General features: G+C 45.9%; 3 protein-coding genes across 3 annotated transcripts; 2 read left to right on the top strand and 1 right to left on the bottom strand.

Annotated features, from left to right (window-relative positions):
* The first annotated feature begins 908 nt into the window (after positions 1-908).
* On the top strand, positions 909-10105 carry LOC143162909 (olfactory receptor 5AP2-like). The gene is made up of 2 exons (XM_076343480.1): positions 909-1850; positions 9929-10105. Exons 1-2 carry the CDS (start codon positions 909-911, stop codon positions 10103-10105), a joined length of 1119 nt encoding a protein of 372 aa, XP_076199595.1.
* LOC143163050 (olfactory receptor 5AR1-like) lies at positions 5003-5932 on the bottom strand. Its single transcript, XM_076343695.1, has one exon. The coding sequence runs from the start codon at positions 5930-5932 to the stop codon at positions 5003-5005; it is 930 nt and encodes a 309-aa protein (XP_076199810.1).
* Positions 10106-11821: 1716 nt separating the features above from the next.
* On the top strand, positions 11822-12389 carry LOC143162908 (olfactory receptor 9G9-like). Its single transcript, XM_076343479.1, has 2 exons — positions 11822-12124; positions 12156-12389. The coding sequence occupies exons 1-2, from the start codon at positions 11822-11824 to the stop codon at positions 12387-12389; spliced, it is 537 nt and encodes a 178-aa protein (XP_076199594.1).
* Positions 12390-14599: the final 2210 nt, after the last annotated feature.

Raw genomic sequence — 14599 nt, 5'->3', positions numbered from 1 at the left:
CTTGCCTACGTTTAGGCAGTGGGCTTTCTTCTTCATGTCCTCTTTTTTTGGGCTTTGTCGGGAAACAGCCTTACAAAGTAGGTTTTCTTCATAATAAGAGGGAGTAATGGCTTATGCAAATTGCTTTTCTTTTACTTAGGCAGCTAAAGCAAGAGGAACTGATTTATGCAAGTGCTAAATAAGGACGAGTCTTATTTCGTTATAAAGAAATGCAACATTTCAAACCGTCAGCAGAATATAGTCATTAACAAAACAGCCTTTGGAATCAGCACGTTTTAAAATTAACTCAGTTTTCAAGTAAGCGTCTTAATGCCCACGGTTTTAGGATGCCTCAGCGTGCTGGAGCTCATAAAGGTATAAATCATGAATTTACCAATGTGAATTTTATCCATTGTGAATGATACATAATAATTTGATAAATGTGATTTGAAGACTGGAGTAATAATCAAAAGCCAAAGGAAAATGTCTGGAGGTCGTTAATGTCGTGTAATCTGTGATTTCACTGGGACTGTGACTTTCTCTTGCTCCAGGTTTACGTGCACTCCTATGAGGTTCCCCTGAGGTGTCTTCCGAAACAAATTTCTTTCAAACTGAAAGTGAAGAAAGATCTGATTCTTTTCTTAAATCTGAAAACACACGTGCTAGAATAAATCCATAGTTATAAGCATCCAAGCAGAAAAACAAAATTGCCATTCATATTGCTTCAACTCACTCCCTGTTCTCTTCTAAGTACCTCAACTGAAAAACAAAAAACATATACAGTTTGGGTTTAGAAAATAGAGTAGATTATACCAAAATGTGGCAGTTAAACTGGTGATTGATTGGAGTGGAATATGGCCCAAAAGTGAAACGATTTTTTATAATTTTGATATTTTTCTTCCTTTTGGCTCAGCAGGTAACATCTGGTCATGGGAGGAAATCACGTGCAGACTAAATTCATCCTCTTGGGAATTACAGACCATCCATGTGTGCAGGCCCCTCTTTTTGGGTTGTTTCTATTGATTTACATTGTCACTGTGGTGGGGAACGTTGGGATTATGGTCTTGGTTTGGGTGGTTCCCAGCCTCCACACCCCCATGTACTTCTTCCTCACCCATTTTTCATTCGCTGACGTCTGCTATTCCACAGTCATTTCCCCCAAAATGCTAGCAGACCTGTTATCAGAGAATAAAACCATTTCTTTCGCTGGCTGCGTGACGCAGTTCCATGGCTTTGCTTTCTTTGCGACTGCCGAGTGTCACCTCCTGGCTGTGATGGCCTATGACCGGCATGTTGCTATCTGCAACCCCCTGCTTTATGTGACGGTCATCTCCAGCCGCGTCTGCCGGCAGCTGGTAGCATCGTCCTACCTCATCGCCTTTCTCAGTGCCATCATCTACACAGGCTGCACGTTTGGGGGTTCCTTCTGTGGACCCAACCAGATCGACCACTTCTTCTGCGACGTCAGCCCCGTGCTGAAGCTTGCCTGCTCCGACACCCGCAGCAGCGAGATGGTCATCTTTGCCTTTGTCGCCATAAACGCGGTGGGCACGAGCGTGATCATTTCGCTTTCCTACATCTGTATCCTCCGCACAGTCCTGAGGATGCGCTCGGCACGGAGCAGGTCCAGAGCCTTCAACACCTGCGCCTCCCACTTGACGGCTGTCTCCTTATTCTACGGGACAATATTCTTCACGTACCTACAACCTGCGTCTAGCCACAGCAGCCTGGATAAGGTGGCCTCCATCTTCTACACCGTGGTCACCCCCATGCTCAACCCATTCATCTACAGCCTGAGGAACAAGGAGGTGAAGGGCGCTCTGGTGAAGTGCAGGAGAAGGGTGTTAAACCGCTGTCAACATAGAAGAGCTGTATCAGCTAGGCAGTGAACAGTTTATCTTACGCGAGAAAGCCTGTGATGCATTAAAACAATTGAATTTTTCCCTAATCCTCACAATTTTATGTAGGTTCTTCCACAGTTTCTGCACAAAAGTCAGTTACAGTATTTAGCCCTGAGAAATAGACCCCGCGAGCATACCTTCCTTGGGAGGCAACCAGGAGGAGCGGGAGCCTCAAACTTTATTTCACTTTGCAGTCAGCAGTCTGTAGGAAGAACTCACCCTGAATTATTCCCGGCTTCTCTTCCTCACAGGAAGCACGAATCATAGTTTTATTGATTTATAACTTTTCTTCACTGATAAATATGTATTTTTCTTGCAAGATTGTTGACCTTATCCCTAAACTCCAATAAAATTCCTCACTGTTACCTGCAAGTTATTTATTAGAGTTAAGCTGCTGGGGTGGGAGGGAACCTTTTGGAAGAGTAAGTGTGTTTTAAAATTCGCTTGCCGAAAAAAGGTAAGATAAAAGGCTTGAAAAGATACAGTGCATTTGCTTCCGACTTAAAAAGTGAAAAAGCTGGCGGGAGTCAGGATCTCAAGCTATACCTTTGAATACCCAGGGGGATCCCTCCCCAGGCTGCACACTTCGGCATGCGTCTTCACTTAAGGGAAGAAAGTGTAGGCAATATAATTAAAAATACAGGATGACGAACCCTGCTGAGGCTGCCCGGTGTTAAGGGCAATTTCTGCGCAGCGATTGCGTCAAGGGGGCCCGCCGTTCATTTCAAACGGTGTTTTACATTCATCTTAAGTGCCGTCTACTTAAGTGGTGAGACAAATGGAATCGCACCTGGAGCTATGTACCAGTGTCCCATGATATGTCCCATCACGTCCAAATGCCCGGCTCATGATAAAGCACGCCATGAAAACCAAATGGCGTATTTCATTTAAAAATTAAGCGTGTGTCTAGTTTCCATAGGTGAAGGACAATCCTGAACACGTAATCTGTGGGTAGCTGATAGCTGTCAGGGTCTGAAAAAAGCCCAAACCCAGCAGTTCTGCAAATTATGGCTCGTTAAAGAAGGGGGGACACAAAGCACGGTACAGGAATGGCCGCGACACTGGGGAGGGACCAGCAATCCTTCCTCTTTCCCTGGCAGGCACGTAAGAGAAAAAGCGTCCTAATTTCTGCTCATCCTAATTAATTCCAAAGGACATTTGTCGTTTCTTGAGTGCGCGCTCATAAGCATTTGTGTTTGGGTGCAATTCTGCGACTTCCTTGCAAAATTCGGCAAAATTCAGGTTGGCTGGATAAGTTCAGCATAGGGTCTTCCTCCTTCTCACACACTTGATTTTGGTTGCCCCTTGGCTGTTGATGCCACTCGGACACCTTCGGGTGGTGTGATGAGTTCTGACTCCGCAGAGTCATAGACCCGCCTGCCTTGTCTGCAGCAGGGAAATGCTGCAGCAGAAAAAATACCTTTCCCTTAGCCCTTGTGGGTAGCGTGGGAATTAGCTTATATTTGGAAAGGAGATGGATGGTGGACTGTCGCTTTTGTGTGCTCTGGCAACCAGCAGTGGGAGAGGAGACATTGCCTTAGGTCTGGGGGAGAAGTGGCTTCCACCTGCAGCTGAATGAAGGATATCATTAAAAGCTCAAGAGCTTGGCAGGACAGAGACTTTTGATATCAGATAGCTTCTTTCTTTTAAAACCTTCACCACACCTTGTTATTCTTCCTTCTAGTTTGTTGGATAATTTTGCTTATAGCATACATAGAACCATAGAAAGCCCCGGCTGGACCTCGAAAGATCATCTGGTCCGACCTTTCTTGAGAAGGTCTATGTACAATCTCTCTATACATATATATGTATGACAGGAATATTAAAATAAAATAAAAAAAAAAAATACAATACAATAAAATACAATACAATTAAATTAAATTAAATTTAAAAATATAAAACCAGTTCTACAAGTAGAGCGGCTCACAAAGGCCTGGACAGATTGCGTGGATCCATCTCATAATCCTAGCTATCCATAAAACGCACACATGCACGCGGATCTCCATTGCTAGGAGGCGGACGGGCATTTCTGGGGTGTGATCCGTGTGATTTGCTTTCGAGACTGGTCTTGCAACAAAGTGAATTCCATACGGAGGTGCCTATTTCTTGGAGGGTGTGAGAAAATACCAACTGGGTGGAAAATTTACTTGAGCAAGAACGTTGTTTTTCCCAACTTTAAAGTTGTTTATTTGTATTTTTTACCTGAAGTTATTTGTTTCTTAATACTACGACGGAGAGGCCTTCAGGGTATCAGTACCAATCCCCTTTCCGTAACTTCTTGGTGTATTATACAGAAAGTTTATTTCTTAATAGGCTTTAAAGGGCTGGGAAATACAGCATCAGTGGTTCAATAAATGGTGAAACAGTTGTTATTGACCCAACGTGTGATTAAGTTATTTACATTTGCACACCATCTGAGAAGCAGCTTTAGGAACAGCAAAGGCGAGGCTCAAATCGCCCAGAGGTTTCCAGGGAAATTAGCATCGACGCTCACTGTGACATCTGGAAGGACCAAACCCCTTGAACTCAACCTGCCACTTCCCTTGCAGGAACCAAGTTTTTTGGTGAAAAAGCCTTATTCGAGTGCCAAGCCACAGGTAACAGCTTGAGAAGCTACAGTGAAGAATTGTGTGATTGAGTTATTAACTGATTATATCATGTCCTGTAGTCCTTCAGGTCTATCCCATTCCCACCCAGCCCTGTAGGCACTGGGTTTCAGAGAGACACTCCATAGAAAAAGGGTTTCTGACTCTTCTTCTGGGTTCTCTTCTGAACCTTAGCAGTCCGGAAACCTGTCCGGTGCAATCCAGGCTTTCTTTGTAGCTGCTGAACAGAGAAATGAGACGAACAGGATGAATCAAGCTGTGTGGAGGGGCTGCTCACTGCTCATTGACCATTGATGGCGCATGAGGTTGGGCTTCAACTCGCCCAGCTTCAGCTGTGCAGAAGTTACGTGTCTAATCTGTGTCAGTGACAGTCACCTGACTTCTCCCTGTAATTAAAGGAGATAAATTGCAAAGAAATTACCCTCAATACACCTTCGTACAGACTTCAGTGCAATTTTGAGTCCCGCTCAATAACAACAATAAGGAAATACTCTCCTGGTCACCAGCTTCCTTCGCTTACTGCCTTCTCCCAACCGCTCTTCTCAGGGCAGCCTTCACCTCACTGTTCCTCAGGCTGTAGACCAAGGGGTTCAGCGTGGGGGTCATGATGGTGTAAAACAGCGTGGCCGTCTTGTTCTCATCCAACGCATAGGTGGAGCTGGGGCGCAGGTACATGAACAAGATTGCCCCGTAAAACATGGTGACGACCGTCAGGTGGGAGGCGCAGGTGGAGAAGGCTTTTCTCCTGCCCTCCGGAGAGCGGATCCTCAGGACAGTGGGGAGGATATAAGTATAGGAGACAAAGATGATGGTCATGGTGCTGAGACAGTTTATGCTGACGAGAGCAAGGACAACCACCTCGTAGGTGTGGGTGTCGGAGCAGGAGAGAGCTAAGAGCGGGGCAATGTCGCAGAAGTAGTGGTTGATAACATTGGAGCGGCAGAAGGAGAAAGTAAAGATGAAAGTGGTGTGCGTCACCGCATGCAAGATGCCGATGGCGTAGGAACCAGCGACGAGCCACCGACACGTCCATCCGCTCATGATGGCGGGGTACAGGAGGGGTTTGCAGATGGCCACATACCTGTCGTAGGCCATCACGGCCAGCAAGAGGCACTCGGTGACCCCAAAAACAACGAAGCAGCAGAGCTGGGCTGCGCACCCCGAGAAGCCGATGGTTTTCTCCTCTGTCAAGACCTGCACCAGCATTTTGGGGAGGATGATGGAGGAATAGCAGATATCAACAAAAGCCAAGTGGCCGAGGAAGTAGTACATGGGGGTGTGAAGGTGAAGATCGGTCCTGATTAATATAATTATCCCAAAGTTCCCCAAGAGAGTCACCAGGTACATGGCCAGGAAAGCCAAGAAAAGGGGGACCAGGAGATCTGGGCGGGTGGTCAGCCCCAAGAGAACGAACTCATGCAAATCAGAGTGATTGACAGGTGTCATTCTCTGTAACGCATTCAACCTGTGGGAGATAGGTAAAGTGATAGACAATGATTTGGGCAGCTCAGCAGGACCCTCAGCTTCCTCGGTGTCACCGAAGGGAGGCAGAGCACTTCCTACGGGAGGGTCATGAAATGTCAGCTGGACTCTGGATCACCCTCGCAAGAGCCAAGCCTCCGTCCAGAGGCTCTGAAAGGATCCTAAAACCAAAACCTACTCGTCAAGCTGAACAGTGAGAATGCCCACCTGGGTTTAGCTCAGCATTTCATCTCCTACGCAGCTTCCTTATCTGTGCCTTCCTGGGGAAATTCAGCACAGGGGGAAAGTCAATACACTGGGCATTTCTTAGTAATATTTTAAATTAAGATATTTAATGCATTTTGTTTTTTCCTTAGGAAACGACAGGTACGTTTTGAAAAGAGACGTTTTTTTAAAAATAAAACAACATGGAACAATTCAACTTGCAGAAATCGCAGAATTACTTGTTGATTTTGCAAAGCAAAACAGAGCAAAAGTGTGCATTTTTCTTTCAAAACTGATACGAACACACAGTTTTCAGCATACACAGGCTTGACAACCCCATAGGAAAGGAAATTCGCGGTGGCACAGTGGCAACGGGGAGACTAACTTGGATGCAGAGCCGAGGCCACACAAGCAAACACAGGAGGAGCTGAGCAGGGCAGGGAGAGGAGGTAACACAGCCTGTGCTGTAGGCATCGAGCACCCTCTTGCCTTGGTCACCAGGGCCATCCCTTGCCATTACAGTGGCACCTATGCAAAGACCGAACACCTACATGTCTCCTTGTTTTATGTCATCTAAACTTTAAAGCAGAAGAATCCTCCTCCCATGTAGGATTCCTTCTGCTGTTCTCAGTCTCGTTGCTATAAACGAGATATCTTACACCTCTGGTCCTTTCTTTCCTCTATCTCACCGCCTTCAAGTCCATCAGACAGAAAGAAAGGGGTGCTTACTTGAGCCCCATGATGTCCCTTCATGTCCCACGGCTTCAGAGCAGGTTCAGGGCTGAGGACTGGCCAGAATAGAAGATGCCCTCACCTTGGACATGACTACTCCAAGAAAACTCAGATCTTCAGTGCTGGTCCATGCAGCTCCTTCAGCGACTGGGATGAGTTTGGCTGCTCCTCCAGACAATATGACCGAGGCCATAATTCATCTTCAAGCAAATGCTGAGAGTGCTTTTCAGAACTCTTTCCTTAAAAGCAGCACTGAGGATGACTTGTTGCTGCACCTTCCAGAGGGCAGGCAAGCCCTCTCTGTACTTTTTAGTGTCCAAGTGGTATTTATACTCATTTCTGTGACCTTGGAGGCGTTTCAGTCCATGGAGAATAGAAACTTGACAACAAGCAAAATCCACCCGGAATATAAATGTCTTCATCTCCAGGCTCACTAATGAAGCCCAGGAACAATTTGCTTTGAACATCTGGATTTAAGAAGATGTCTTCCCCTCCTCTCCCATGCCGAGGAGAGGGAGTGGATGAAAAGCGAACGTCTACATGATTCACCAAAAGCAAATCCCAACTTTTTTCCGCGGTCACCCCTGGTTATTATCTAACTTTCTCAGGTGTCTTTCCTAGTGCCACTTAAGCTGGATTTCGGCAATGCAAAGATATTTCTTGCAACCATTTCTGCTGTCATGATCTCCCCTTGTTAGCACCCTCTTGCTCCAAAACCCACCCCAAATGTTGATCTTTGCCTTTGCTGGCTTCGATAAGACAGTAATTGTCCCCCCACTAAGTTTTTTCATGTCTTTTTTTTTTTTTTTTTTACTTTTCCTATGAGCATTGGTGAGAAGAGCAAGGCAATAGCAATCACCTAAACTCAAATCAATACCAGAACTGCGGTCTTACCTAAACAAAATGCTTTTCACTGAGATCTGTCCGCCGGGTCCAAGTGCCGTGACATGTATTATCTACAACACTGTGGTCCCGATGTATGGAGTGACGAAAAACTTTCCTATCTGCTTTCTCCAAGAGATTTAGTTTACAGAGCTGGTTGTCTCTCTGTATTAGTTTGTTTGAGTAGGTTGCCACTTTCAGAACCTCCAACAGCTGCATTTCAGAGACCACTTATTCCTGCCATTATTAGCGGGAATGATACTGTCTGTTCATACGTGTGTTTGCTTTGACAGCGAGAATTCAGAGGTGTTATAAACCCCCTCAGACAAACTCTGCACATACTCCGACTGCCTGGTGATAATCTCTCACCGCCACCATCACTTCACAACTGCTGTTGATGGCCCCATGGCTAAGAGGGACGCCTTCATCCCGTAAAATATATGAATACATGAAGAAAGGCACCAGTTCTTTTCAAAATGTTATGATAACTTTTCTCACAAGTAGGTCCTCTATTAACTTCCACGACTTTTTTCTTCAATATTATTTTTTCCTAACGAGATTTGGGGCCAAAAACCTCAGCAGCCATTGCATCCCTCTGGGATGTGGGCAGCACTGAGGACCAGCTGAACACGACCAGCTGGAAATTTCCCCTCCTGAAGTCACTCTGCCTTTATCTGGCAGCAAACTCACCGAAGACCTACCTGATCCCATACTCACAGCTTACCTAAACGCCACCGGGTGCCCAGCTTTTCAGCAGAATTTATGTCTAGGCGGACGAGAGCATCATTTTCTGGCAGGTGTCTAAGGTAGTTTCAAAAGTAGGAAAAGAATCATCAGCTTGAGATATTATGAAGTCTGCCAGATTGTGTCTGTGTTATTGTTTTTACTCTCTGCCTTTATTCTGTTCATTAAATTTTAGTCACTCAGGAAATACATAAAAACGCAAGCTGTGCTCAAGCGTGCAACAATGCCAAAAATCCTCTAATGGATTTTAATTAGAATTAAAATTCATTATTTTAATAACGACTAATAAAGGAATGCAGAAAGCAAAATCATAGAATCATAGAATCATAGAATCATTGAGGTTGGAAAAGACCTCTAAGATCATTGAGTCCAACCGTCGACCCAACACCACCACCCACTAAGCCATGTCCCTAAGTGCCTCATCTACACGTCTTTTAAATACCTCCAGGGATGGGGACTCCACCACTTCCCTGGGCAGCCTCTTCCAATGTTTCACCACTCTTTCAGTAAAGAAATTTTTCCTTACATCCAATCTAAACCTCCCCTGCCGCAACACCTACAAAAAAAAAAAAAAAACCTACCAAAAAAAAAAAAAACCCCTACAAAAAAAAAAAAGCTATTTTTTTTTAAATGTGTGTCTGTTTTAAATGTGAGTCTGTGTGGCTTCTTTCCCTTAAGATACCTGGCGGTTTTTGGTCTTTAGCTCCCAAAAAGTTGTCCTGAGAATGAGAGAAGACACCCAAATTCATAAGCAGACCCTACGCTTGGCTGGGGCAGACCTTTCACCTCTGTAAACCAGCCGGTCTGCATGGGCTAACAGCAGCGCGCAGCTCCCTCCAGAGATGCTCCTAAGCCGTGCTTGAAGTTTAATTTCATTCCACCAAAATCCATGCAATTTCAACACTGCCTTGATGAGCACTGGATTGCTCAAAGGGAAAAGAAAAAACAAACGCTGAGGCGTGAAATGAATCGTTCAGTGGCGTTAGCACGCGGCGCACGGTCTGGTGCTCGTCACCACGGCCAGTCCCCTGGACTGGCGTGGGATTTCTCACTGTGCATCCCAGCCTGCAGGGCTCCAGAAAGAAATGCCAAGATGAAATTGGGAACAACATTTTCTGAGAAACGAAAAGCTAATTATGGGGTTGTAGTGGGTTTTTTTTTTTTCTTTTCCAGATCATTTATAGCTCCCTCGGTGCTTTTATTTAGCATACCAGCTGTTGAGTCTGAGCATGATTTAGCTGAATGCTGTCAGCTACAGGTGTAGACTTATTCATCTGACCATTCTCCACCCTGTTGCCAGGTACTCGAGGAAGCAATTCGTCTTGCTCCAAAATAAACATCCTAAATAGCTTATCTGAATATTGCCCAAAAGTCCCCACTTCTCCCAGTTGACTGCAGAGTTCAAGTTACTCCCTGGACCAGGAAAAAGTGGTGTCTATTGTCTACGCCCTGGCGATCCCCACGCTGAGCCCCCTGACCCACAGCCTGAGGAACACGGAGGTGAAGGATGCTCTGGAGAGACTCCTAGGAGGAGTTCTTGTTTCCTCCCGGCTTCAGACTGGTAAAAACATATGATCAGCTAAATGCAAATAACTCGGATGTTCTTGAGATTGCATCTCTGTTCTGCAGCTATAGTGATGAAAATAATGAGCACGCAACATGGAGAGCCATGAAAGCTCTGAAAATTCTCTTTCTGGGGTGCAGGGGGTAACTCAGGGGATCTCTGGGGGGTGCACAACTGTGCAGCAACATTTTGTTCGGTGCTAAGGCCATACTGAATAGCTGAACTACACACTTCAGGGACCGGGTCCTTAAGGAAACGCAGAATAAGGCGATGGATAAATATCCCCAGCCACACGCCACGGGCGGTGCTGGGACAGGCGAGGCCATACCTGCTTGCTCTGCCCTGTGAGATGAGCCGGTGTGGGGATGTCACACAGAGAGCGTCATCGCGCTTTGTTCTCGTGATCTCTAAACTTGTGACCCCGTCAGTGCTTGCTGGACAAGACCATAGGTAAGTATTTCTGGGCAAAAAGGGCCAACAAGGGATACGGTGTCACGGATAGCCAGGACGATAAATCTTCAAGGGGACCAGGAAGACAAATCTTCAAAGGGATTTGTTTTTCTTTCCTTTGTCTCCTCATCTCTCTGCCCATCCCTTGTGTTACCTGATGACAAACATTAGACTCAACACACGAGGACAGATGAGAAAATCATCAAGCCCACTGCAGCACCTCTGAGAAGCAGCCAGCACCGGGGGCACCTGGAGAGGGTCTTCACAAACCTGGTTGGGGCACGGGGAAAGTTGCAAGGAAGCAGCAGGACACAGCTCATGCTCTGGTCTCCCAGTGGAAGAGCCTATCGCTTTCACTGGCTATGAAAGAGCTTAAATAATTAGTTTTTAGACTGACGATGTCAGGTGAGATGAATTCCAACTTCTGTAGATGCAAGCGTGCCTGCACTCAGGTGTACGAACACATGCGCACACGAATGACTGCTGCTTTCAGTAATTTTCCCCAAAAATAGAGGTCTTCCCAGATACACACATTTGTAATTATGACTTTTAGGGCGTACGTCCAACCATTTTAATGTTTGCTCATGCAAAACAGAAAACTTAACGAGACACTGCTTTTACTGGTACGACTCATGAAAACGAATCTAACGAAACCGTGTTGGTTTGTACCAGATGGCGAATCTACATGCATTTGTCTTCAACGTGTGTCTCCAGCTTCGCCATATGTACTTCAAATTAAGGAGTCTCAATGTACGAGTAATTTAATGCAACACTGAGACTGAGATTTCACATTCATAGCAGCCGGGGAATGCACAGTCAGCAAATACCTACAGAGATACATGTATACATACGGACATGCATGTACCCACCCATATTTTCATATCCTGTTTCCTGTATATATTTTATTAAGACTCTAATGCATCATATGCAATATATAGAAACTGCTTGTGTGCGTACCCATACGCATAGCTCCACGCACAGTGTGTGTATGCGCGCACGGTCACGGCAAACGCAGCTTGCAAAGTGATGCAAAAGCCAAACCTTTATTTGACATAAAATAGCGCAGCCAAAATCATAACGGCGCGGCCCTTCTCAGTACAAAATTTACTCTGCTTTTTCCTTTTGCGTGTGTGTGTGTGTGGAGCTGCGTTTTGGTACAGAGAGCAATGACAGCAACATGGAAGCCCTTCTCTTAGCCGGTGTCCCCAGACCCCACACTGCAAATATCAAATAGCCGCCGTGATCCATGTCTCCAGGTCAGTCCCTTTCCCCTGTCCATGGAAGAGAGGAACCACAGGTCGGTCACCAGCTTCACCCTCCTGCGGTTCACCACTGACCCGAAGCTGCAGCTTCTGTTGTTCATGGTGTTCACCTTAGCCTACGTCACCACCCCTGTGAGCAACATCACCCTCATCATGGTGATATGCCGTAGCTCACAGCTCCATACCCCAATGTACTTCTTCATTGGGAACTTGTCCTTCCCGCATCTCTGGTATTCCTCCGTCTACACCCCCAAGACCCTGCTGAACTGTGTCTCCGAGGACAAGAGCATCTCCTTCGCTGGGTGTGCTGCTCAGTTCTTCGTCTCCGGTGGCTTGGCCGAGGGGGCAGAGCAAAGCCTTCTCCACCTGCGCCACCCACCTCACCGCCGTCACCCTCTACTACGGCTCCATCCTCTTCATTTACACCCGGCCCAGCTCCACCTACGTCCTGGGGAGGGACAAGGTGGTCTCTGTGTTTTACACAGGGATGATCCCCACACTGAGCCCCTTCATCCACAGCCTGAGGAACCAGGAGGTGAAGGAGGCACTGAAGAGACTGGTGAAGAGACAGACAGCTTCTTAACAGAAGAAAACTAGGGATTACGTCCCCAAAGATGCATACAGCAAGAAGTGTACCTGTCTTTTCTTGCTTGTGTTTTCATTTGTTGCTTTTTGCAATAGGTCCAGGATGCAACGCAGGAGCATGAGCTCTTCTGATCCTGAAGTGCTTCCTGATGGACAGGAGATGTCACTGTGCAGACAGACCTCCTCTCCTTCCCACCTCTCCCCATATATAATGTATATCTGCTATAAAATGGGATCTTAGCAGTGGCTGATGTTGTACATCATCTTCTTCACCCTGTGCTTTATCTGGATTAAATATTCCTTACTTACGCCCAAACTAGTAGCTCAGGTGGAGCTCCATGTGTCATGACGTAACATGCCTCTGCTCCTGAGCTCTCCCAGTTATTTCTTCACGATGCTGTATTGCACCACGTCATAAACATACTTTTCATAGTCCTAGACTCTTTTCCCAGTGAAACGTTCACACCAGTGTGGATAGGGTGGGTCAGATTGGAAGAACCAACGTCAAGAAGCGCAAAGGCATCTGGGATTGAGTTCAGTTGCCTGCACGTAGGCTGTTAACACCCTGGAGATGGCCCCAGGTCTCCCTCTGAACTTTCAGATGTCGCTCCAGAATGGCCCAACTCTTCTGAAGGTTGCATGGCATACGTGTCAAGTGCATGCCAATGTCCTCGGCACCTCAGGACAGAGCAAATGGCACCGGATTTCTACATGAGGGCGACGAAACCCGGACCTGGCCTGAGGAATTTCACTGCATCTTGCTCCTTTCCTGCAAAAGTTTCCAGCACCACCTGTAGGAAACCATGCAAAAAAGGTGAAGCAGTTTCTTAGTTATTAAAGTATCTTTGGTTCCTTTATAAAGTTTTAGTCCAACTGAAAGTTGGACTAAAAAAAACCCAACAATAAAGCTGCTATTATTATTATTATTATTATTATTATTATTATTATTATTATTATTGAGACTGGTGGGAGGAGGGATTAGGTGGACCAAAATAGATTCATTTCCTTCAAATTTAGAGAAATAAAAGTTGAGTGATTAAGTCAGAGTTTCTTGTCTCCATTTGTGGTCAATAAAGGTATGTTTCTATTTTCCTAGCTTTTGTTCAGACAAAGAGTGCAGTTTAAAGAGTTTAAGTCTGAAGATCTCCCAGCTTTCTCCCCTCACCGTGTTTTCGTTTGCATCGCAGGCTGGGGTCAGGCTGCATAAGCTGGGTTCCTTTTGGGTGAAAACAAACTGAAAATGGGCTTGAGGGGGGCACCTAATGCACTTCCATCTCCAGCAGGTGTTCAGATCCCCGGACCAGAATAAATTTAATCCAGAGGAAACTATTCTGAAATGCCTATACCATAGACAGCAGGTCAGTCCTTTTGATGTTCAGACCTGCTCCTGTTGCACCACATCCATTTTAACCATCTGTCCTAGGATGTGCTAGAACATTCTCTTATTCCCACATATCTTAGAGGGGACCTGGGTGATTATCTCGTGATTAGACAATGAATTTTTAGATGTTGAGAGCCAGGTGAGCCCATTCCTGTGCTTATGCTCCAGTCCCAAATTCGTAATGGTAGGAAAGTCACGTTTATGAAAATCAGTCAGACATGGAGGATGTATGTAGTGTACTTCAACTTGCCTCGCAGTTTAAGAATTACAAAAGACAAAAGCAAATCTATCCTAATGCAATTAATGACAAGAAATTCAAGGTGTGAGCTGTCTTTGAGGAGGTCCAAAGGTGAGGAGAAATGCAACGAGCTTCCCCGGCTCCCTCTGCTAGGGGGTCAAAAGCAGGCAGGGACAAATCACCCCATTAGTGAGAACCAAGGGAACCACGTTATCTGCACACGTCATGAAGACAAGGATGTCTCTTTCTTTAATGAGAGTGTATGACCGGCTTATACTGGCACAGAAAGCCCTCCAGCAGGCCCTCCAGCAGGTCTGAGCTCCAGGCTCTCACCATACATGTGCTTACAGCTATTTCCATCGTAAGTGATGCCGCTCCCCTTCCCAGAGCAAGAAGTGGTCCTTGGGGACCAACCACCCTTCCAGGAGTCATCAGCTTAACAAGACCTTCTGGGGTTTACCAAGAAAGTTTCCTAATCACCATGAAAGCTTCTCAGTGGGCTTGTAGTCAACTTACCTCATTCTTCTTAACAAGCCATGAGAGACTAATTAGAGAGGGCTAACAAGAAAGAAACTTTCTTCCTTGTTAA

Source organism: Aptenodytes patagonicus, chromosome 7 (assembly GCF_965638725.1).
Source record: "Aptenodytes patagonicus chromosome 7, bAptPat1.pri.cur, whole genome shotgun sequence".
Lineage (NCBI taxonomy): Eukaryota > Metazoa > Chordata > Aves > Sphenisciformes > Spheniscidae > Aptenodytes > Aptenodytes patagonicus.
The sequence above is the reverse complement of the archived record's forward strand: the minus strand, read 5'-3'. Positions and strand labels throughout refer to the sequence as shown.